This window comes from Eulemur rufifrons, chromosome 19 (genome assembly GCF_041146395.1).
Source record: "Eulemur rufifrons isolate Redbay chromosome 19, OSU_ERuf_1, whole genome shotgun sequence".
Taxonomy (NCBI): domain Eukaryota; kingdom Metazoa; phylum Chordata; class Mammalia; order Primates; family Lemuridae; genus Eulemur; species Eulemur rufifrons.
The window spans coordinates 61,991,519-62,014,392 of NC_091001.1; the positions used below are offsets into that span (position 1 = coordinate 61,991,519).

Sequence of the window (22,874 nt, forward strand, 5' to 3'; positions counted from 1 at the left end):
CTGTGGAAAAAAGAAAAAAGACCAGAGTTTTGTGCAACCTATGGCTTCTACTTTTTATTAACAATATACAAAGTATATGAAAAATATCAATTATTACTCTTTAACTTCTCTGTCTTCTTCCTATATCCAGAGGCTTTAAATAGGAAAGAAAAGGCAAAGCAACAAAATAAATTCCATTTACTACATGGAAGGCTGATGTTTCCGTGTCTCATTTACAAAGCATCAATAGTAAAAGCCATAACTATCAAAAGAAGGAAAATAATTCGTTTGTGTACCTCCTTGGTTCCTGAATTTTTTCCCACAAAGAAAAAGTAAATGTGAGCCATATATTATTGCAGAAAAGAGTTACTTTTTTCTTTTCATAAACTTTTTTGCTTCTTTCAAAAGCTCTTCCACATCTTCCTTCTCTTGGTCTTCCTTTTCTGGTTCCCAGTCAGAATCTTCATCTGTTGGCTCATATTCTTCCTCATCATCTAGGAAGCTGTCACTCAGGTCACACTCATTGGGGTGCCCAACATTGTCATTATCTTCATCTAAAACACTTCTCACTGAAAAACAGAAGACTGGTACATAACACATCAATCACCACTCAACCTGGGATTAGAGATGTCTCACTATAAAATGTCTTTCTGCATGAAGAAGAATAAATTTTATTAATACATAGCTTACCACTACAAATTTCTGGAAAGGGCATTAAAATGATATTTATTATTTATTATTCTAAATTTTCCTACCATGAGGCTCCTGAGACTAAAATGACCCATGAGATTCATAATAGTGGTTCCTTAATAATATCATAATCATATTCATGATCCCCTATCTTCCCATGTGGTAGGATGTATTTTGTCCCAGTTATTCACTGCCCCTCCTGTGATATGATTATACTTTCCCACCCCACTGATCTGACCAAAGAAATGTAAGTAGAAGTAGCGTGTGCCACTTCCAAAAAGAAGCTTTCAGTGGTTCTGCTATTGCCATTTCCCCTCTGCCACAAGAAGAGCACGTCCCAGATAGGGACTGATCCTTCAATCTGAATTCCAGGACGAGGACACACCAGGGACAGGGCCACAGCCAATTCACAACTGCAACAGGAAGGAGAAATACACTTATGGTAAAGCATTGAAACTTAGGATTGTTTATTAGCACAGAAAACCTAAGAAAAGCTCATTGACATAAAGATATGAGTTTAGGTACTTCAGAAAGTATAGTTTTATAAGTCTAAGATATTCTTACAGGTCATGTTTCAATAAGACTAGGATTACAATGGTAACACTGTTAGAATTTATAGATCTCTAAATATTATAATACAGGAATTCATCTGTCTCCAACTTCATTTCTTCTCTCATTCCACTCTGTTTTATATTCTTTCCATAGTGAGCAACAGAGTTGGCTTAAAATAAGGTAGTGAGAGACTCCAGGACAATGTGGAACATTTAAAAAACAACCAGAAAGATTTTATCTGGAAGTCTGAATGGCAGAGGACAATACCTGATAAACAACAAATGTATAGGTTAAAAATATTGTCTGTACTTTTGTATATGCTCTGGTTAACATCTTTCTAAAATGTTCACACGTAAATATAGTTTAAATGAAAACGAAGGAATTTGATGGAGAAAAAAATGATAAAAATGACAAAGAAAGTAATATATCTGTCCTTTTAACTCCTATAATCCAATATATTCATATTTTTCTTAATATCATTACTACTCATTCCAGAGAATATTTGAGATAGCTTATAATAATAATGATTTAATAATAAAATACTAATAAAAGTAGAAACTAAGAACAGAAAAAGAAGAATATATGTATGTCAACTTCAATTTTTAACATAATTATTATAAATTGAGCATCAAATTTCTCCCTGTTTCTTGGTAGTCAAGGCTAAAAAGCCTACATAATAACTTGTACAATTCTCATAAAGCAGGAAGCACAACAGTTCCTTCAGGGAAATCTTGCATTACATTTGTCTGTATATATATCTTATCTCCTGCAAATCACAAGAGCATGTTTTATGTCTAGCTAATCTCAATTCCTCATATTTTTTTAATGATAAAATGCATTTAAGAAACATTTGGAGTGTAGTTTGCAGTGAACAGAGTGAGAAGGAAAGAACATCAATATCTCTATTCTTGACTATTTTCCTCTTGGAAGTACCTCATCTACATAACTTTTTTTGCAAGACATGAATGCACATTACCACAAAGCATGTGCCACTGATGTCTCAGTAAATGGCCTCCTTTCTGATTCAGAAGTTATGTTAACAAGATTTATAAGAAAAATGGAAATAAAGCTGAAACAACTTAGGTTCTCCTCTCAGTTCGTTGGCTGTTCCTTCTCAGCCTTTGTTGGAGCTTCCTCATCTCTGCATCTCTAGATGTTGGAGTGCCCATGTTTTGGGCTAGGACCTCTTCTCTAACTCACTCCTTAGATAATTCTATCCAGTCTTATATCCTACATTCCCAAATTTATATCATAATCCCTGACCCATTGCCCCAAATTCTACATTCAGTAATCTGAGTGCTTATGTATTATCCCAACTTGGATGACTTACAGGCATCTGGGGCATAACATTTCCAGAACATAACTCTTGAGTTGGTTTTGGAATCTGGTCATTCTCTTCTCAGTTTTGAATATATGAGTTCTCCAACCATCCAAACTTCTAGTTGTTTTAGCAAGAACTCTTAAAGTCACCTTTGAATATACCTTTCTGGAAACCCAACATCCAATATGTCAAGCTATCCTATTGGCTCTACCTGCCAGGTATCATATATTTACCACTTCTCATCACATGTACTCTAACGCTCTAACGCTGTGGTGCAAATATTATCATCTTCTTCCTAGTTACAATATCCTCCTAACTGGTTTCCTTGCTTCCATTCTATTCTCCACAAAGAAGCCAGAAAACTTTCCAATAGCTTTCTATCTCACTCTGAATAAAATCTAAAGTCCTTACTTGTAGGTTGGCTTCCCAGACCCTACACAAATAGCCCACTGCTAGCTTTTCTGATTTCCTCTCATTGCCACCCTCTGCTTACTATCTTTGTTCCAATTCTGTTCATTCTTTGCTGCTCCTAGAACACTCCAAGCATTATCCTCACCAGGGTTTTTGAACTCAGGGTTCCCACCTCCTGGCATACTCTTCCTTAGATGATCACCTGGCTTGCTTCCTCCTTCAGGCCTTTGCTCTAATGTCAATTATCAGAGAGTGCTTCTTTTGCTATCCCATCTGAAATGGCGCCTCCACCCCTCACACACACCCCTGCTGTTCTGTCCTCTTACACAGCCTTGTTTTTCTTCTTAGCAGTTGTCATCACATGACATCACATAATTGTTTATATGTGCACGGTCCACCTTTGTAAAATACTACAAGAGCAGGGCTTTGTTTCTATTGTATCCTAGCTCCTACAAGAGTGCTCACCATGTAGAAGGCACTTAATAAATATATTTGTTGAATGTATCAATGGGTGTATAAATGAACCATTTGCAAATCAACTATTGAAGGTCTTTAGTCTTACAGAAACCCTTATTTTAGCCTACACTTTTGATCACTAGCCTAGGCAGTATTCAATATAATCAATTGCATAAAAGATTTTTATTTGAATCTGCTAAATGACACGACTTTAAGCCTCAATGACACCTGGAAATCTTAGCAACTTATTGAATAGGCTCGTTTTAATCAGAAGAATCTCATTTGTTTCCTCAAAAAATTGTTTATATCCGTCATCATTTACAATTGAGATTTACTTTTATAAATTCATGTTCTTTTAACAGGAAGTCCAGAATCTAACAAAACCATCTGTAACAGAACTCAAAGTAAAACTGGCAGTCAAATTTTATCCACTTTATTTCAAATGAGCAGGAACTTTAACTGTGTTTTAAGTGAAAGCAACTGAAGAGCCAAAGTCATGACATGAGTGCAAAGTCAGCTCTAGAATTCAGCTGTGTCCTTTGTTAGTGGTGTTGTATAGATACTTCTTAACAGGGTTTTAAATGCTGATGTGATTAGCTTTGTGAGAGCAATTAATTAATAGATTGTCTTGTAGCAAATTAAATTAATGACTTTAAATATCATACAACACAAATGCTACCTAGGTGATAGTTTCCTTTTTTTTTTAAATTGCTAGCAGACTCTGAAGGTATTTTTAGAGAGATGTCTCTTTCTGTCTTTCAGTGTACCTGGGTCAAGGCAGAAATGAAATTTTACTTACTTGGAAAATGCTCTGAAGCAGTGAACTTGTTGATCTCAATTATTACATGAGTTTCTGAATTGTGGGAAAAAAATCTCAAAAGCAGGGTTCTGGAATAAATATGACTAGCAGCTAACCTAACTAATCTCCGAAGGCCTTCCCCTACCCTAATTCAGATTGTTCACCACCACCAGCTTGATTCTGGTAAAATACTTGCTTACCATTATTCGCCAAAATGCCCACATCTTTGGTCTGGTCTTTGAGAGCTTCCACAATCTGGCCTCCATACACCCTTTTAGTATCATCCACAGTAACTACAGAGACTCTCCACGTCAATTAAACTGATCCACTTGCCAGCTCCAACCACAGCATCTCTACTTTGATGTTCTTGATTGATCTATTATTTACTTTGTCTGGGACATACCATACCCTGCCACCACATAGCTAAGAAACAAAAATGACTGAAATCCTACCACCTTAAAGACCAATTTAACTTAAATTCATACATCAAATCTACCCTGATAATCCCCAGCAGAAAGTGCTCCTGCCCTTCCTTCTGAGATTTTAGAACATCTCACCACAAGCAGGTAGAGCCAGAGCTGGTTCTCATAACCACGGTTGTGAACTGGTTCTCCTATCTCTGGAACTTTGGTCTCATGGAAGACATACAATAAGCAAATAAATGAGTGTGTGAGTAAATGAGTCAATACATAAATGAGATTAAGATTTTTGGGTAATTAGGTAAGCTTTAAGGATTTGAGGTATGAGAAAAACAAGTAAGTTAGAATTCTATGTTAGAGATCTCTAAATTAGGAAATATTAACATAATGATACTTTAACATTTAATATTTGAAACACTCCAGACCCTCAAATTTATAGATTTTATAAGGGGAGGAGATGTTCTGACTATATTGCCACATAACAATTCTTGAAGCTACGTTAAAAGTATAAGGCTAAACCTATAGCCTTAAATGTATCACTTTAAAATATCTATACTTTTTTTTTAAAGAAAAACTTATTTCCAATAAAATAAAGCTTTTCCTTTAAAAAGTTAATTGTCTTAAAAATATGTTCTTCATTCTGAAAATACTTCAATAATAATTTCAGGAAACTTCAAAGAAAACAGATATTTTAAACTATGCTATAGGATGCATATTAATAGTTTTAGATAAATAGTTCCTATTTCTATAAAGTTATACAAATGTGTTAAATGCCCTTTCATATGACAATGCTATAATTTGTCGATAACATATTTTTAATCAAATATTATTACTTTATTGCTGGAAAGGAAGCTACTTTAACTACCATGAATACTATATCATTAGACACAGTCCCAGTAAAGAAAGGATAACATACTGTTTTAGCTCAGTGAGTGTTTTTATGTCTGGAGTACTAAAGTGTGTTTCAGTAAGAAATAGCAAATAGAATTACCTTATAGTGAAATTATTTACATCATTTGATTGCAAGTCCGTTGTATGTATGCACATACAAGTGTAAATAAGCATAGCCTTGAGAGTATGCATTTTATTCTCCACTCTGTGGGCAGAAATATTCTGTGCTGAATTGGCCTCTGTATATATAAGTGATATGAAAAAGTCAGATTTTGTTAAAGTGGAAAAATATTTGAGTTCAGAAGCAGGGGAAACAGAGGGTAAAACAAGTTGATGTAAATAGGACAGATGGACATTTGATAGTTGCTTCTCTGGTGTCTGTCCCCCTCCACTTCCTTCCTCAAAACTTTAGTTTCTATTGGAGATCCTTGTGGTGCTAAAGAAGGTGACTCTACCCTGGTTTCAGGGGTGGTACAAACTGATCAGTGGCCATAGTGGTTGGTACAAGGGTAAGAATGTGATCTAGGTCACTAGAAAGAGTGAACTTTATGATTTTTCCTAGGAATCATGCAAGTAAAAGTTGTTCATCTCTCTCTCCCCTTAGATGTAAACAGGGGTGCTTATTGTCCCAGCTGAATATGGATATACATAGTCCCTCATCAGGAGAAGAACCAGCCTTAGGTCGATAAAGACCCTCTCTAAAGACAGAATGATGGAAGGAAATTAGGTCTGTGGAGACATTATTGACATTATCAATGAGCCAAAACAATAAATCTTGTCTAAATCCAGCCCCAACTCTGGACTTTTTAGTTACAGAAGTCAATTATCATTTAGGCCAGTTTACGATATTGTTTTCAGGTACTTGAAAACAAAAGAATCCTAACAGATACAAGAACAAATATATACTGTGGACAATGATTGGGGAAAACATTTGCTATATAAAAGGTTCATAGTTGTTTTCTTTTAATCTAAAAAAAATAATTAAAATCGGCAATTAAACAAATTCACAGAAGCAGAGATGAAAAAAATCTCATAATAACTGGAAACTGCATCTAGGTTTGACAGGAAAATCATTCAAAGGTTTCATGTTGAGTTTGCTGCAGTAAAATTACTTACCTGGAAGTGCACTATGTCTATATTCTATCTTGTGCTGGGGATTCTTCCTGGGGAAAAAAAAAAAAAAAAGGAAAGCAAAAATAAGACCTAGTTTTCCAATTACTAAAAATTGATAAGACCATTTAAACTAAACTAGAACACTAACGTACAAATAAAAATTAGGACCTAATAGGCTTCTTATGGAAAGGATTTGCTTTCTAATTACAGTATTTACTGAGGCAGGCACATTTCTAGATGCAAAGACAAGAAAGGTAAACAAGACAAAGTTCGTACCTCAAGAACCTACACTCTAGACAGGATAAGACAAAATACAATATTGTATTTCTAAAATATATATCAAATACACAAAAATATAATATAAAAGTGTATATAAAATATATGACACAAATATCAAATATGTATGTCTCTGTGTATATATGTTTAGCGTTTAAAAAGATACTTCTAAGACTCTTCTTGAAGTGAAAGAAAAAAGCATTTAAATAATTTCTTTCCAAAGAACACTAATCATTTGTTATGAAAAAACAGGAAAATCAATTTCATTGAGAAATTCATATAACATATTCTGAAGTCAAACAGAAACTACTATTTGGGTCAGGGGTGGTGGTGAACACCTGTAATCCCAGCAATTTGGAAGGCCCAGGCAGGAGGATTGCTTGAGCCCAGGAGTTCAAGGCTGCAGTGAGCTATGATCTGGTTACTGCCCTCCAGCCTGGGTGACAGAGTGAGACCATGTCTCAAATAAAAACAAACAAAAACAAAAAAGAAAACCCTACTATTTGAAGACCTATTTTTGATTATATGTACTTATGATCCCTTCTATTATTTTATTAAACAAATATTTGGGCACCCTATATATATAAGACAAACTGTTCTAGCAGCAAAAATTCAAAGCAAATAGATTCATCATGATCCAATTGATTGGCACCCCTCTTTCAGGGGACTGACAAAGCAGGGCTGGGGTACACAGACAATAGATATGTGCTGAGCTGTACAACTTTTTAATATCCCGTGTCAGAAGTAATTATTTTTACATGATAAAGGTTCATCTGTTTATTCATTCAGCAAGTATTGGCTAAATGTTGTACTCCATTTTGTCTCTATGCAGGCACTAAGAATAAAATATTTAACAAGATACACATTCTTGCCCCTAAGGAGACAGAGTCTGGGGGTGGTGGCAAGACAGACATTAGATAAGCATTTTCTTCACTGAGAAATAAGAACCTCTGTGAAGATGGGAAATACTCCTTATACTATCTTTCAGAACACAGGAACGAAGTCAAGCTTTGGGCTGCCTTTTTCTCAGGCTAAGTAACCCTTGTTCTTTGTTTTGGGGTTTTTTTTTTTCTTTTCAATTGGACAAATAAAATAATTTTTAAGAAATTATACAACTTATTTATAAATTTACATTTTTCTATAAGTCCTCCCATTCAACTTTACATTTCCACATCTATTCCAATGGGGAAAAATGGCCAAAATCTCTGGGAGTAAATCTCCAGCCTAGAACCTAGTCCATGAATCATAGAATGTAAATATGTACTCAGGATGATCTCAGAGTGGTTATTCTACCTCCTCCAGGTGGCAGATGAGCAATGTGAGCCTAAGGAGGTGAAGTTCTTGCCCAAGGTCTGTGCTTTCCAACTTGGGTAATGACCATATTAAGACAGAGGTCCAGGTAAACTTATGGACTAAATTTTAAGAACATTTCTAAAATAATCAGGTTATTAAATGTTTCATTTATAAATTCTTTTATGAGACTAGTGTAAAAATTCTATCTGACTTCTCTTTTTTATCATTTAAAAAAGTGTACACTTTGTGTTTAAAATATTTCATAATAAAAATTTAACTTTAAAAATATTATATTTTTCTCATCTCTGTGCCTTTGACACTGTTGTAATATTGGTGAACAAAGTAAAATAAATAATTTCTAATCATACAGAACCATCTGCTTTATAAATATTTCTGTGTTTTATTTCTAGCATTGCATAATATTTTGCATTCACTCCAAGTATTAATTTTCTTTATCTTCATCATAATTTGTTGGACAATGAGACTTACAAATTCATAAAATTAGTTGATAAAACCAAGAAAAATAGAGTGTTATGTCAGCTGATTTTTTTCCTACTCTCTTCCAGCTTGAGAGGCTGCTTTGCTTCACCAGTCGTAACTTACCGAGAGGCAAGAGCAGACAGTACTAACCAGGGAAGTCCGTGAGAGAGGTTTTTATTACATTTATTTTCTTTTGAGACAACAAATTGTTTCTTCTGGGGAAGTTCACTGAAGAAACAATGTTTCTCGAATTCCAGCTATACCAAATATAATGAATTTCACCAGTGTTGAAGAGATTTTATCAAGGTTGATGGTTAAATGTGACTTTGAGACTAGGGGAACAGACGAATTTTAACTAATCTTTGGAGAATTTTTTCTGGGTGAGTATGGTTGGGGAGGATGCTGTGTAGACCAAATGAATTCATTTTAGAGTCAGTGCACCCAAGTTTCAATTCCAGTTTGGCTCCGTCCTGGTTGAAAGACCTTGGGCAAGACTTGTCCATCTCATTATCCATTATCTGTAAAATGGGGATGGTATAATGTCCACTTCCCAGGGCTTAGATACGATCACATGAAATAATGCAATGTGAGAGCATTTGATAAGCTTTAAAGTAGCAAACAAATATAAATTATGGTGGCTGTTTGTGTTACTACATGATGGGACATACATCTGTGATCAATTTTATGTCCTTATAATCAACTCTCCATGTTCCCAAGCCCCTATATTTTTATTTAGTTCATAGGAGCTTGTTGTTTTAAACAAGAAAATAAAATTTCCATCTATTGCCTTGTTCTGTGACTTATATGACACACCCGGGAAAGTTTAACATTAACAAAATGGCCCGCATCATAAAGCACCCAGTAATGCCTTTCATTATTCTTCTCAGGCCAGTCTTTATTCATTTTTCTCCCCCTTGAGGAGAAAATTATTTTCTGTTCCCTATGGAATAATCTGGACATCAATCTTGTTTAAGCACAGTTTCCTTCTGGTACAAAGTAAGAGTCTAGCTTGGAAGTCCAGCAACTTATTTCCAAAGTACTTCTTGGCCTGATGAGGCAGTAATTGTCATGTAATGGCTATATCCCAGGAATTATGTTTTACACAACCATCTGAGAAGGATGCTCTCACCTCCTCTCACCAACACCAGTTTGTTTCCTTTTCATTTCTGTTAAATAGTATGTAGAAAATAGAAGGTCTCATAGAAATATTTTCTTTATTTTTCCATCATGTTCTATTGCCCAGGTTCTTTGTGTTCTCCAACTTCATCTCCTACCCTTGACTTCCTCTCACTATGCTCTAGCAACACCAGACTACTCATACAGACACACAGAGAGTGCACTGCTCGTCTTGACGCCTTTGCTACAGCCGCCCCAGCTTTCTCCACCTCGTTAACATTTGTGGCCACCATGTCTACTCCAGAAAGACTTCCACAGCTGGAAAAAGATTTTTCTTTTTCATCCTTTTACATTTTAATTGTCATTATGTGTTTGCCTCTCCTACCATTTATAAGTTCATCGAGGAACTCAGACTCCTCCAGCAACTAGCATAATCTCAGCACACAGGAGGTTCTCAGATGATTGTTGAAAGAGAATTAAAGTGAAATGAACTTAGATGCTAAGATTTGTGGAGATAAAGGTTGTGTCCTTTTCTGTTTATTACTGAAAAGCAATTCCTATAACAGTTCCTGGAACATGGTAGTCAATAAATATTTGTAGAAAGAATAAAGGAAAGTACAAAGAAAAAAGAAAAAGAAAAATAGAGTGTTATTGCTGAGAGCTGTGGTAACCATGGAATCTATTTTCCAAGATAGATTTTAACTAATGTTACTTTCAATGGTTTCAACTGAAAACCCTAGAATTTTGTAACACTATCCAAAAGAACTTTCTGTGATGAGGGAAATTTTCTGAATCTGTATTGTCCAATACAGTAGCCACTAACTTCATGTGGCTTTTGAGCACTTGAAATGTGGGTAATAAAGCTGAAGAACTGAATTTTAAATTTTATTCCATTTTAGTTCATTTACATTGAAATGTCAACAGCTACATGTGGCTAGTGGCTACCATAAGGGATGACAGAGTTTTCAAAAATCAAGAAAAGGAAGATCCTTCCTCCCCAGCCAAGATTAATTTAAAATTAACCCCACCCAAATAAACAAAACACCCTCTCTTTTATGGACTGACCCTAAAAAAAGTAAAAAAAATTCTCTAGGTAGAAATACTTTTATTGAAATATAAGGGTAGTAAGTAAAATCAGAAAGACCCAATTAGAATTCTGGCTCATCCACCTCCCCACATGCTGTCTACGCTTCAGTTTCCCCAGTTGGAAGAGGTGGATAACAACAGCCCCTAGACTCATATGAAGCTGTTGTGAGGATTCACGAGATAACGTACAAGTCCTTAGTCTAAGGGCTTAGCAGATGTTAAGTGAATAATGTTCTCCATTGATCCCCTCATTATTAGCTCAAGAAATAGTCACGGAGTCCTTATTACATGCCAGGTCTTGTGTTAGGTGTCACTGACATTCCTTATTGCTAATACTCTTCTTTTTTGTGACTTTTCCTATAATGTGAGCATTCAACACAGTACCAGAGTGCAACTGCACAATTAATTAGGATCGTAACTCAATAGCCTTGAAAAATGGAATAAAGATTATATACAAGATTGTGTACTTAGGGTAATTAATCCAAATTTGACCTTTTGATGGAAAAGAAATTCAAACTTGAAAAAAATAAACTGGACAACTTAGATGTGATGAAAAGAGCTGCAAATGATCACAGCTGTGGTGGTGATTTGTGGGAAGCTCTTTCCTACTGAACATGCTGGTGCAGGTCACTGACTTGTTAAATTGTATCATTATTAAGGTACAATTAATGTTGGGCATCAGGGAAGGCGGAAGAGAAAAACTGGGGACATTAATACCAAATATATTCTTCACCTTTGATCTAGAAAAAGATTATTAGTCATTTGAAATTTTTTTAGTAACTTTTTATTTTGAAAAAATTTCAAACCCACTAAAAAGCAGGCAAGAATAGCACACTGAAGTTGCATATACCGGTATCAAGATTTTTCAAGTGTTAACATTCAACACTAGTGTCTTATTATTATCGGTCCATCTATAGTCATTTGAGATTTAAAGGCTTTTTCTCCTTCCTTTTAATATATGTTTGCTTCAGGTACCAAGCAGTTCTACCTTTTCCCACTTTGCCCACAATAGGTAAGTAGGATTACTGAAAAGTTAAATATGGTCTTAGTTGTTTGCTAATGGGGTCTCCTTCAAAGATGCTTTAGAAACTCAAGTAACTAAATGTCAGGTTTTAAAAACAGGTACAGAAATGGAACCAAAAGAGTCAATGGAGACTCAAGTACAGTTTATATACCAAATACTAGTTAAAAGACTGCTGACATCAGTTGTCAGGCTAGAATGATTAAAAGGGAGAATAACTTTTTAAAAAGAGAAAGTGAAGACACAGTATCAGAAAGTGGAGAGTAAAATACTGGTTCAACTTTAAAGTTTCAGAAGGTGGTTCCTCATTCTCTATTGTCTTGGAACACATCCACAGTTGTGCTCACATACACCATCTATATACTCTAACCTTGCATACCACCTAAGAAAGGAAAGTCATTTAAGAATAAATGAATAAGAAAAAAGTTTTACATTTGCATATTCCAAAAAGGAAGAACAAAAAATATATTATGAAATTTTATATTTAAAAATGGGAATGATTTTTCAGCCCTGTGTGTAGATTCTGATCTGCCTTCAAAAGGGAAAGTTGTTTCTTTGAGACTCTGCTAATAGTTTCCATTCTTTCCTAGGAGAACTTGCTATTTTCACAAAAAGACTGCAATGCAGACCAAAAGAAACTAGTTGAGCTGGTGTTTTTTCACATTTAACTTAGATACAAAACCTTCAATTAAAAACAAAAGAATTAATATCAATAAAATTTTGCTAGCTATTTCATTGAAAATGAAGGAAAAAATATTCTCTGTGCCAAGTTCAATAGTTTCTTATTTGGGGTATTTTCAAATATACTTTATTCTTTTTGATGATAAATACAATGCACAGAATAGATCTTAATAAGAAAATGAACCCAAACAGAAAATATAGTATATTATATGCAAAAGCACATACTCAAAAAAATTTATATATGTTTGGTTTCTATAACAATTCAAATGCTAAATTAAGTATTCTGAATGCCAAATTCTTACATTATCCTCTCTTTCAAGGTCCTTCATGATCTCAGTTTTAACCTTTGTTTGAAGCCTTATCTTTTGTTTCTACTGTAGGGGAGTAGTTTTTGCTTCTGTCTCATTGATAGGCACTTGCTCATAGCTTTTTTGCCAAGCATATTCTTCTAACTCTGCACTGCCTAAGTTCAAATCATACCACCTTCATGAAAGCAACTCTAATAATGACTGGGAAATAGCTCCAGAATATATTGTCTATATTCAACATTTGGTATCTACCACATAATTTCTTGTACCATCTTCTAAATTTTCAACACACACAAACACTCACACTTGCACATGTGTGTGTATGATCTCTGTTTTTTCTCAAGTGAGCTGCTGGAGGTCATGAGATTTTTCTTACACTTCTTAATATCTTTCATAGCACTTATAAGAGTCCCTTTCACAAGTCAATTATATTTCTCATAGATCAATCTATCTACAAGAATATCATCAATATTCTATCTACAAGAATATCACTTTTCCTTCAAAAGTTTTTTTAAATTAAGCTTTCACATGAATTTTCAAAGTGATGTAATATTTTATGTTTTTCTATTTTTAAACAAATTTACTTTTTATTTTATTTTATTTTTTTTTTTTTTGAGACAGAGTCTCACTCTGTTGCCTGGGCTAGAGTGAGTGCCGTGGCGTCAGCCTAGCTCACAGCAACCTCAAACTCCTGGGCTTAAGCGATCCTACTGCCTCAGCCTCCCGAGTAGCTGGGACTACAGGCATGCGCCACCATGCCCGGCTAATTTTTTGTATATATATATTTTAGCTGTCCAAATCATTTCTTTCTACTTTTAGTAGAGACGAGGTCTCACTCTTGCTCAGGCTGGTCTCGAACTCCTGACCTCGAGCGATCCACCCGCCTCGGCCTCCCAGAGTGCTAGGATTACAGGCGTGAGCCACCCCGCCCGGCCAAAATTTACTTTTTAATTAAATAAAAATTGTATATATTTATGGTGTACAACATGATGTTTTGAAATATATATACATTGTGGAATGGCTAAATCAAACTAATTAACATATGCACTACCTCACACACCATTTTTTGTGGTGAGAACACTTAATATCTACTCTCTTAAATTTTCAAGTACACAATACACTGTAATTAATACATACATTGTTATGTATATATATATGATACATTGTTATTAATATATACATTGCTATATACGATACATTGTTATCAATACCTACATTGTTATGTATGTGTATATGAGATACATTGTTATTAACTATAGTAACCATGTTATACAATAGATCTCTTGAACTTATTCCTTCTAAATGAAATTTTGTATCTGTTGACCAATGTCTCCCCAACCTACCCTCACCACAGCCTCTGGTAACCACCAGAGACTTCTCAGTTAGATTTACTACCATGAGTGTGCAAGCATTCACTTTTCTCTATATCCTTGCCAACACTTATTTTTTATCTTTTTTATAATAGCCATTCTAATAGGTGTGTGGTTTTAATTTGCATTTCCCTGATGATTAGTGATGGTGAGCATTTTTTATATACCTGTTGGCCATATGTATGTGGTTTTTAAGAATCTACTGAAGTCCTTTGCCTTTTTAAAATCAGGTTACTTGTTTTCTTGATATCGAGTTGAGTTTCTTATATATTTTGGATATTAATCCCTTATCAGATGTATGGTTAGTATATACTTCCTCCCATTCCGTAGGTTGTTTCTTCACTCTGTTAATTGTTTTCTAGGCTGTGCAGAAGCTTTTTAGTTTTATGTAATCCCATTTGTCTATTTTCACTTTTGTTACCTGTACTTTTGGGATCGTATCAAAAAAAAAATCATTGACAAGACCAATGTCACGGAGGTTCTCTCCTTTGTTTTCTTTTAGTACTTTTATAGTTTCAGGTTTTACATTTAAAGCTTTTATCCATCTTTAGTTATTTTTGTATATGGTGTGAGATAAAGGTCTAAATTCATTCTTTTGTGTGTGGATATCCAGTTTTCCCAACACTATTTATCAAAGAGACTGTCGTTTCCCCATTGTGTGTTCTTGGCATCTTTGTCAAAAATCAATTCACTGAAAATGTGTGAATTTATTTCTGGGCTCTCTATTATGTTCCATTGGGCTATGTGTCTGTTTTGATGCTAGTATCATGTTGTTTTGATTATTACAGCTTTGTAGTATATTTTGAAGTCAGGTAGTGTGATACCTACAGCTTTGTTCATTTTGTTCAAGATTGCTTTGATTATTCAGGGTCTTTTGTGGTTCCATACAAAGTTTAGAATTGTTTTTTCTATTTCTATGAAAAATGTCACTAGAATTTTGATAGAGAATGCATTGCATCAGCAATTTGCTTTGGATAGTAAGGAAATTTTATAATATTAATTCTTCTAATCCATGAATATAGGACATCTTTTATTTGTGTCTTCTTCAATTTCTTTCATCAGTGTTTTATAGTTTTCAGTGTACAGGTCTTTTATCTCCTTGGTTAAATTTATTCATAAGTAATCTCTCTCTCTCTCTTTTTTTTTTTTTTTTTTGGTAGGTATTGTAAATGAGATTGCTTTCCTGCTTTCTTTTTTGGATAGTTCATCATTAGTGTATATAAACATATTGATTTTTGTATGTTGATTTTATATCCTGCAACATTATTGACGTCATTTATTAGTTCTAACAGTTTTTTAGTGGAGTTTTTAAGGTTTTCTATATATAAGATCATGTCATCTACTATATTTTTTCTACTTAATAGGAAAAAAAAGACACTTGTTTTTACTATCATTATTTCTTAAGAAAATGATTCTTGAAAAAAGCTTGAAAGAATCATTTGCAATACAAATCAGAAGTTTAAAATTCTCATTGGTTGGAGTACAAAACAATTTTTAATATTTCTGGACTAAAAATGAACTTTCTTGAGTTAATGCTAATACTTATTTTTTTCTTTTAGTAAACCCTAATCCATGGATCCTTATGTTTTTCAGAAATCTACCCTTTGAAAGGCAGTTTTTCTATTGGATATATTCCAGAGAATGCCTAATTCTCAACAGGTTGAAATGACTGCCAATGTGCTGAAATTGCTTTGTACTCACACCTATAACGTTAATAATCAAAGTACTCAATGAATCATTTTACATATACTCAAAACTAAAATATGTTAGAATTTCCTGCCATTAACAATTCATATTACTTCCCCAGGAAACAATGAAAATCTGACACTCATATTAATCAGGCTCCACTGCAATCAAGTTCCTCACATACAGACAGTTCAGCATTGTAAGATACTTAGCTTTAGTCAATCAATCACTCAGGTCAAGCAGGAACACCGAGAGTCCTTCACAAATGCTTAAAAGATACAGAAACCACTGTGTCTTAGACCTGCTCTCATCTGGATTTTTAAACTTTAGATCACTAGCATTATGTTGTAAAGGGGCTCAGGTTTTGGGATCAGAAGAGCTGAGCCTGAATTCAAACTACACAATTTATTGGTTGTGTGACTTAGGGGAAGTCCTCTGAACCAAGTCACTTTCCTCATCTGAAAAGCAGATAACATTGATTACCTCACATAGGGTTGTTCCAAGGGTTAGATGAAGTAATGTGTATAAACACCTGTATGTCATTAAGCATTTTACAGATACCACCTATTTTGATAGACAAAAATCAATTTCACTTTAAGGTATTCAACAATGGCTAGAAATCCTATGTGCCAGTAAAAGTAACTGTCAATTAATATTAAATGGCTGAATTTTTCCTTCAATAAGATATTATTTAACTTCTGGTTAAATATTCCCCCAGTCACATTTCAGACACTTATATATTTTCTAACATTTGGCTTTGCATATTCCATTTTCAAAAATCAGTTATTTCATAACAAAGCAAAATGTCTTTTTCATATATCCCTAGGTCAAGGCTAAGTGGCAACTCTGTACGGCTCTTTGGGGGCATATGAACATTTGAAATAACTTTCAAGGGTAATGCCAAATTCAACCCAGATATTTTTCCAAAAATGAATGGAATTACTTAATCAAAGTTCATTCATAAATGATTTATATCAACCTTTTTCACAAATGGCATTTTCTGTAACTCAACAGGTCTCAAAATCCTTTTTTTTCATTGTTGTTAATTATTAACAGTAATCTCTTATTTCTGAACATAAAACTATACAACCATAACCATATCAGGTTTTTGTAAGCTGTTATATTTTAAAATAGATATTTTCTAAAACATTATTCTTATTTTAGTGGTGTAAGCACACGAGTAACAAAAAGTTTAGGCAAAAATATATTTTAATACTGCAAGAAACATGGTATTTTATAAATTTTCTCATTATGGCACTTACAAATCTTTGTACTTATAGTGAACCAATGGGAAGTTTGACCCTTTCTAGTATTTCCTGACAATGACCCTACAAATAATGATTAAATAGAAATTATTAAAATAGATCCTATTGCTATCCATTACATTGGTACCATCTGTCAATAAAAATTCACTGAATACCTACTATGTGCCAAGTACTGTTCAAGGTTCCAGAGACACTATCAGTAGTAAACAAGCAGACAGTTTCTGCTTTCATGGGGTTTATATGCTGGTGAGAAAGACAGACAAACAAATACATATTTATAATTTCAGGAAATGATTGTTATGAAGAAAAATAAAGAGTGACTGAGCATGGAGATATGGGGTAGGTATTTAGGTAAAGAGGTCAGAGAAGGCATTTCTGAGGAGGTGTAGCACATACATATCTGAAGGAAGAACACTCCAGGAGGAGGAAACAGTAAATGTCTTTACATTTGCTAAGGCCCAGAAATGGAAACAAGCTGGAATATTAGGTAAAACACATGAAGACCAGTTTAGGTCAAGGGGAATGAGTAAGAAGGAAACTAGTAGGAAAGGAAGTCTGAGAAGAACACGTAAGCCATGGTAAAGTTTGTTATGGGAAGCCTTTGGAAAGTTTTGAGTAAGAAAACAACACGGTACGTCTTATTTTTAAAGAATTACTCTGGTTGCTACATAGAGTGTGAACTACACGAGGGCAAGAGAGAAAACAGGCATATCAGTTACGAAGCTATGGCAATACTCCAGGCAAGAGATGATGGTGGTTGTGACTAAGGTAGTAAAGGATAGAGGGAGAGGACCTAAGAAGTGCTCAGGTTTCTAATATATTTTAAAGGTTGAAATGGCAGGAACTGCTGACAGATTAAATGAGTGAAGGAAAGAGAAGAATCAAGGGTGCCTCTTGGTTGTGGGACTGAACACTGTGTGAATAGTAGAATCATTTACAGAGCGGGGAGCAATTGGGAAAAAGTTGTTTTCATGATAAAAATCAAGAGTTCTGTTTCAGATGTGATAATTTTGTACTGCCTATTATGCAACCAAATGGAGACCTTTAAATATATGGATCTGGAGCCATTAAATTAAATTAGCTCACCTAGGAAATAAGAACAGAATAGAGTAGGGAAGAGATCTGAGAACTGAGCCGTGAGGCTCTGTAATATTTACAAGAAGAGGAGACAGCAAAGGCGGCTAAGGAAGAGTAGTCAGGAACATAACTGAGTTGACTTTATGAATATAAATATATTCATCTCTGCTCTGGATTTCTCCATGTTGAGTGGAGGCTCCCAGAGTACAAGCAATCCAACCTCTGTATTTCCCATGTTTTCATGAGGAACTGAAACGCAGGAAAACCAAATAACTTATGCAAAATTATGCTACAGAACTGGCATGACCATAACTAGAACCTAAGTCTGCTGAGTTAAAAACCCTGTATCTCTCCACCTAAAGATTAACAAGACAGTGGTAGCAAGAACAGAATAATAATTTTTATTTTTACTTACTTCCAAAGATTGGGTAACTTAATACCTTGATTTTAAATGAACCTAAAGAACTGTTTTACATCAGCTCCTAGTATAGTGGGTAGCAAATTTTATTATAGAAGCTCAATATTTACTCAGTAAGTAATAGACATCTTATGTTTGTGTTTTTTATCAAAACAAAATAACTTATTTTTCATTTTTGAAATTCACACTTATTTTAAAACCTGAAGCAAAAACATGAATCCCATATTATCCAAAATCTAGGTCTCAAAATGTATGAGAAAAAGAAAAGAATGAAAAAATACGGTCTTTATTAAACAATGAAATAGTAAAGTAACATAGAATGGGAAGTACTCAATTTAACTGATAATCACTACAATTTATTATGTATGCCAAAAAATTCTGACAATTATTATATGTGTAATTAATACTAAATATAACAAATGAAAACAAATTTATTATTATGAAAACAGATGTATATTCAAATAAATGAAATAAAAACAAAACCACCAAAGAAATTCCAGTATATTTTTTCAAGGCCACATGAATATAATTGATGTTGTTACTGCAATTTCCAAATGAAGTTTAAAAAAATTATAGCCAAGTCTTATGAAAACTGTGTAGCAAGTGATTAATATTTAGTCTAAGATACTTTCTTCCAAGATCATAGCCTTACATATAATTTTAAAATTTTAAGTATGGAAGATGATGATAGGTTACCTTCTCTATAAGCAGAATATATAAAAATGGATCAAGGTGCTACCAACATTGACTATTCTTAACTATAAATAAAGTGATGGCTGATTCTGGAAATCTCAACTACCTGACAATTAGAGTCTCCTTATGAAGACCTATAAATTTTTGCCTTAAATAATATTACCTGTTTTTACACTAAACACACATGTTCTTATTTTTTATTAAGTGATTTCTAAATATCATTATCTTGTAGTTTGAAGTGTACATCTGCATCTATGCTCAGCCTTCATAGTTGGGTTCAGCATCAGCAGTTTCAACCAACTGCAGACTGAAAATGTCGTCTAAGATGACTGAGTTTGTACTGGGCATGTACACTTTTTTTTATCATTACTCCTAAACAATTCAGTATAACAAGTATTTACATAGCATTTACATTGTATTCGGTATTATATGGAATCAAGGGATGACTTAAAGTATACAGGAGTATTTGTGTAGGTTAAATGCAAATATTGCACCATTTTATATAAGGGACTTGAACATCCACAGATTTGGGTATCTGCTGGCGTCCTGGAACCAATCCCCTAGAGATACCAAGGGAAGACTACACTCACCATCAAATATATGTTTTGAAAAAATAAATTGTGTTGTGGAAAAACATTGTGTTCTTTTGCACAATAGAGGCCATGATGCAGATTCAATATTATATTTCAAGCACTTACAGTTGATAATTGGCTTCCTTATGTCACCCCTCTTAGAAGATGTTATAATTTTAGAAAAAAATTGGGCACTAGCTTCTGAAAACCAACATTTTCATTTGCATGACACCAGACTGCCTAAGGTTTTATAATCCAAGGCAATGTATATGAGTTTGACTTTACATTAATACACTAAGCTGGATGAAAATAGATTCCGTTCATTTTAGTGTACATATATTCTAAGTTTACTGCTTAATTTAATGAGTAAGAACAGGAGTAATGCACTGCATAAAATCCTATTACTCACCAGAGGAAGTGAATGAGTCAGAGGCAGGGACAGCAATCACTGGGGAATGCTGGACACTAAATATCTAATGCTCTAATTCAGACAAGTACCTTAAGCTAATCAAATCCATTAGACCGAATGAGTCTTCTGACAAACAGCAGCGTACAGCACACACACAAAAATAAATTAAAAAGGCAGGATACTTAAAATGACAGCATCAACGAGTTCTTTCAAATTCTCATTTTTTTCAAGTTAATTTTGTTAGATTAAAAAGTATAAGTCACATAAAATGTTAATGCCTATGGTCTAGAAATAAGTAAAATTTAATGATAACATATCCTTTACTAAACACCAACCTTCTCTATTAGATGAGCTGTGGAAACCTTTATTTTTACTACAGTATGCATTTACATATGTGACCCATATCTCCTTTTCCCTATTTTACTCATGGGATGGAATGGGTGATAATGAAATATATCCAATTGTATACAATTTCATGCTTCCATATTTGTTCTACAGTGATAAAACTTTGACCTTACATGACAACATGTGGAAATACAATATCATATAAATGTAGTATAAAATTAAGATTATTTAACAGGGTATACAACCCTAAGATAGCTTAGATATATCAAAAAGAAAAACTGACTTGCATATTGGGATTAAAAAGTAAGACTGAGAAGCAAAAATTAAAATTAAAAAATCAAGTTAGCATTCACTTGAAAGCATAATTGTTTTTACTTGAGACTAATTCTTAACCTGTTTTGTGAAGGCAAATTTCTAAGACAAAAAAAGCAAACACATGTCATAGCTTGTAACTTTCATCTCCCTTCTAAATGTGTCATCCATCATGGAAAACAGGTTTATCACAACTCTGCTTTTGGAATATATATTTTTCTAAATATAATTATTTGTTACCAATTTTGACAGCTTGTTTTATGATCTGTGAAACTTCAATATTTTTCTTTTGTGACAATAGGAAAATTCTAGCATGCATATACATAAAAACATGCCTTAAAGCAAATGAAATTAGAACATTTTATCATTTTGATACACAAGGCTTATTTTCTAGCATTAAATGGTAAATGGCTAATAAAAATAACATTCTCACAAATCAAGATTGTTAAAGAATAAATTGATCATAATATAACATTTGTTTAGTTTTAGCAATGATATGAAATAAGTCTATTGGATGTATGTTTTGCCTAATAATAATGTGACAAGAGAGGGTATGGGTATGTAAATATATATCATGGCTTCTGCAACTAGGATTTCTATTATATTATTGACCTGGAAAATTCATAATTTCTTCAATCAAAATACCTTGTGTATGCTACTGGCCTTCTCTGGACTGCTCCCTGCCCTAACCTCTTTTAGAGAGATTGATGACATGGAGACAGCAATTTTTGACATCATTATTCTTAGCAAGGATTTGTATTTTCTTCTTATTCTTCTCAACGATAGGTATGTTTGGATTTTGCTTTTGAGAAGGATGGATATAGGATATCATGGTGGAATAACACTTTTATTTTAACAACTAGAAAAAAACCTGACAGATTGTAAAAATTATTTATATGACAGAATTGTGGGAGCAGTAAGAATTTTAAATTACCTAAAATTCCAGAGATGAAAAAGCCTTTCCTATGTGAGCTGACAATTACTGGCAGTTTTTTTTACTGAAGGCATTTACCAATTCTTGGTGTGGGTTAAGGATAAGATTTGAACAAAGTGAAGGAATTTTATTTGAAGAGAAACTAGTAGAGCTTTTCATGCTTTCATGGGGTTGGCATTATAGTTTATAAACTAAAGGAGCCCTAAATACAAAGCTTATTTTTCCCAAGAAATATTTGTTGAGTTTCTGGGAAGTATAAGAGGCTGAAAGTCTTGGTGAACCTCAAAAAAGCAGCATGATATCTCCCATTCAGGTAGTGATTCAGAGACAAAGTCCCACTGGAGGGAAGGAATCTGTAATAAATATATAACTAGTCTCCCCTCAAGAAATGTGCCAAAATTTAAGATGATGGGTGGCAGGATGGGCTGAGCTCGAAATCTCCAAAGAGAAGTTCTAGAGCTAAGAAGACAGAGACCTGCCTCTCACACAAAAGTCTAGAAAAGCCACACCAAAGGAATAGGAAAAAATCAAAGATACATTGAGTTTTAGTAAAACTCTAGCTATCATCTATCTAAATCTCTGACTAGTGACTAGACAGAGATGACTGTCTCCTATCTGCCAAGCAGAGGGAGTACCCTTACTCGTGGAAGACAACATCTAAAATTCCAATAGTTATCTTAATAGATAATGTTAGGATTGCAATAAAAGGTTGCTGGACACAAAGAGGCAGAAAAATATGGCCAAAAATCAAGAGAAAAAAACAACATAAGAAGCAAAACCAGAAATATTGGTTAGCAAATAAAAACTTTATAATAACTAAGACAGCTTTGTTAAAGAAAAGAGCATTAAAAGGGGGGGAAATGAATGACAAGATGGATAGTTTGATCAAAATTAGAATTTA

The 22,874-nt window shown here is 33.8% G+C and overlaps 1 protein-coding gene across 1 annotated transcript in view; it reads right to left on the reverse strand.

Moving 5' to 3' along the window:
* Positions 1-286: 286 nt before the first annotated feature.
* APLF (aprataxin and PNKP like factor) overlaps positions 287-22,874 on the reverse strand; it is a 69,921-nt gene continuing 47,333 nt past the window's right edge. The window contains exons 9-10 of the mRNA XM_069494710.1: positions 6,635-6,681; positions 287-548 (exon numbers count right to left, since the gene is read on the reverse strand). Coding sequence (XP_069350811.1) covers positions 346-548; positions 6,635-6,681 — 250 coding nt within the window. The 3' untranslated portion in view covers positions 287-345. The remainder of the gene's footprint in view (positions 549-6,634; positions 6,682-22,874) is intronic.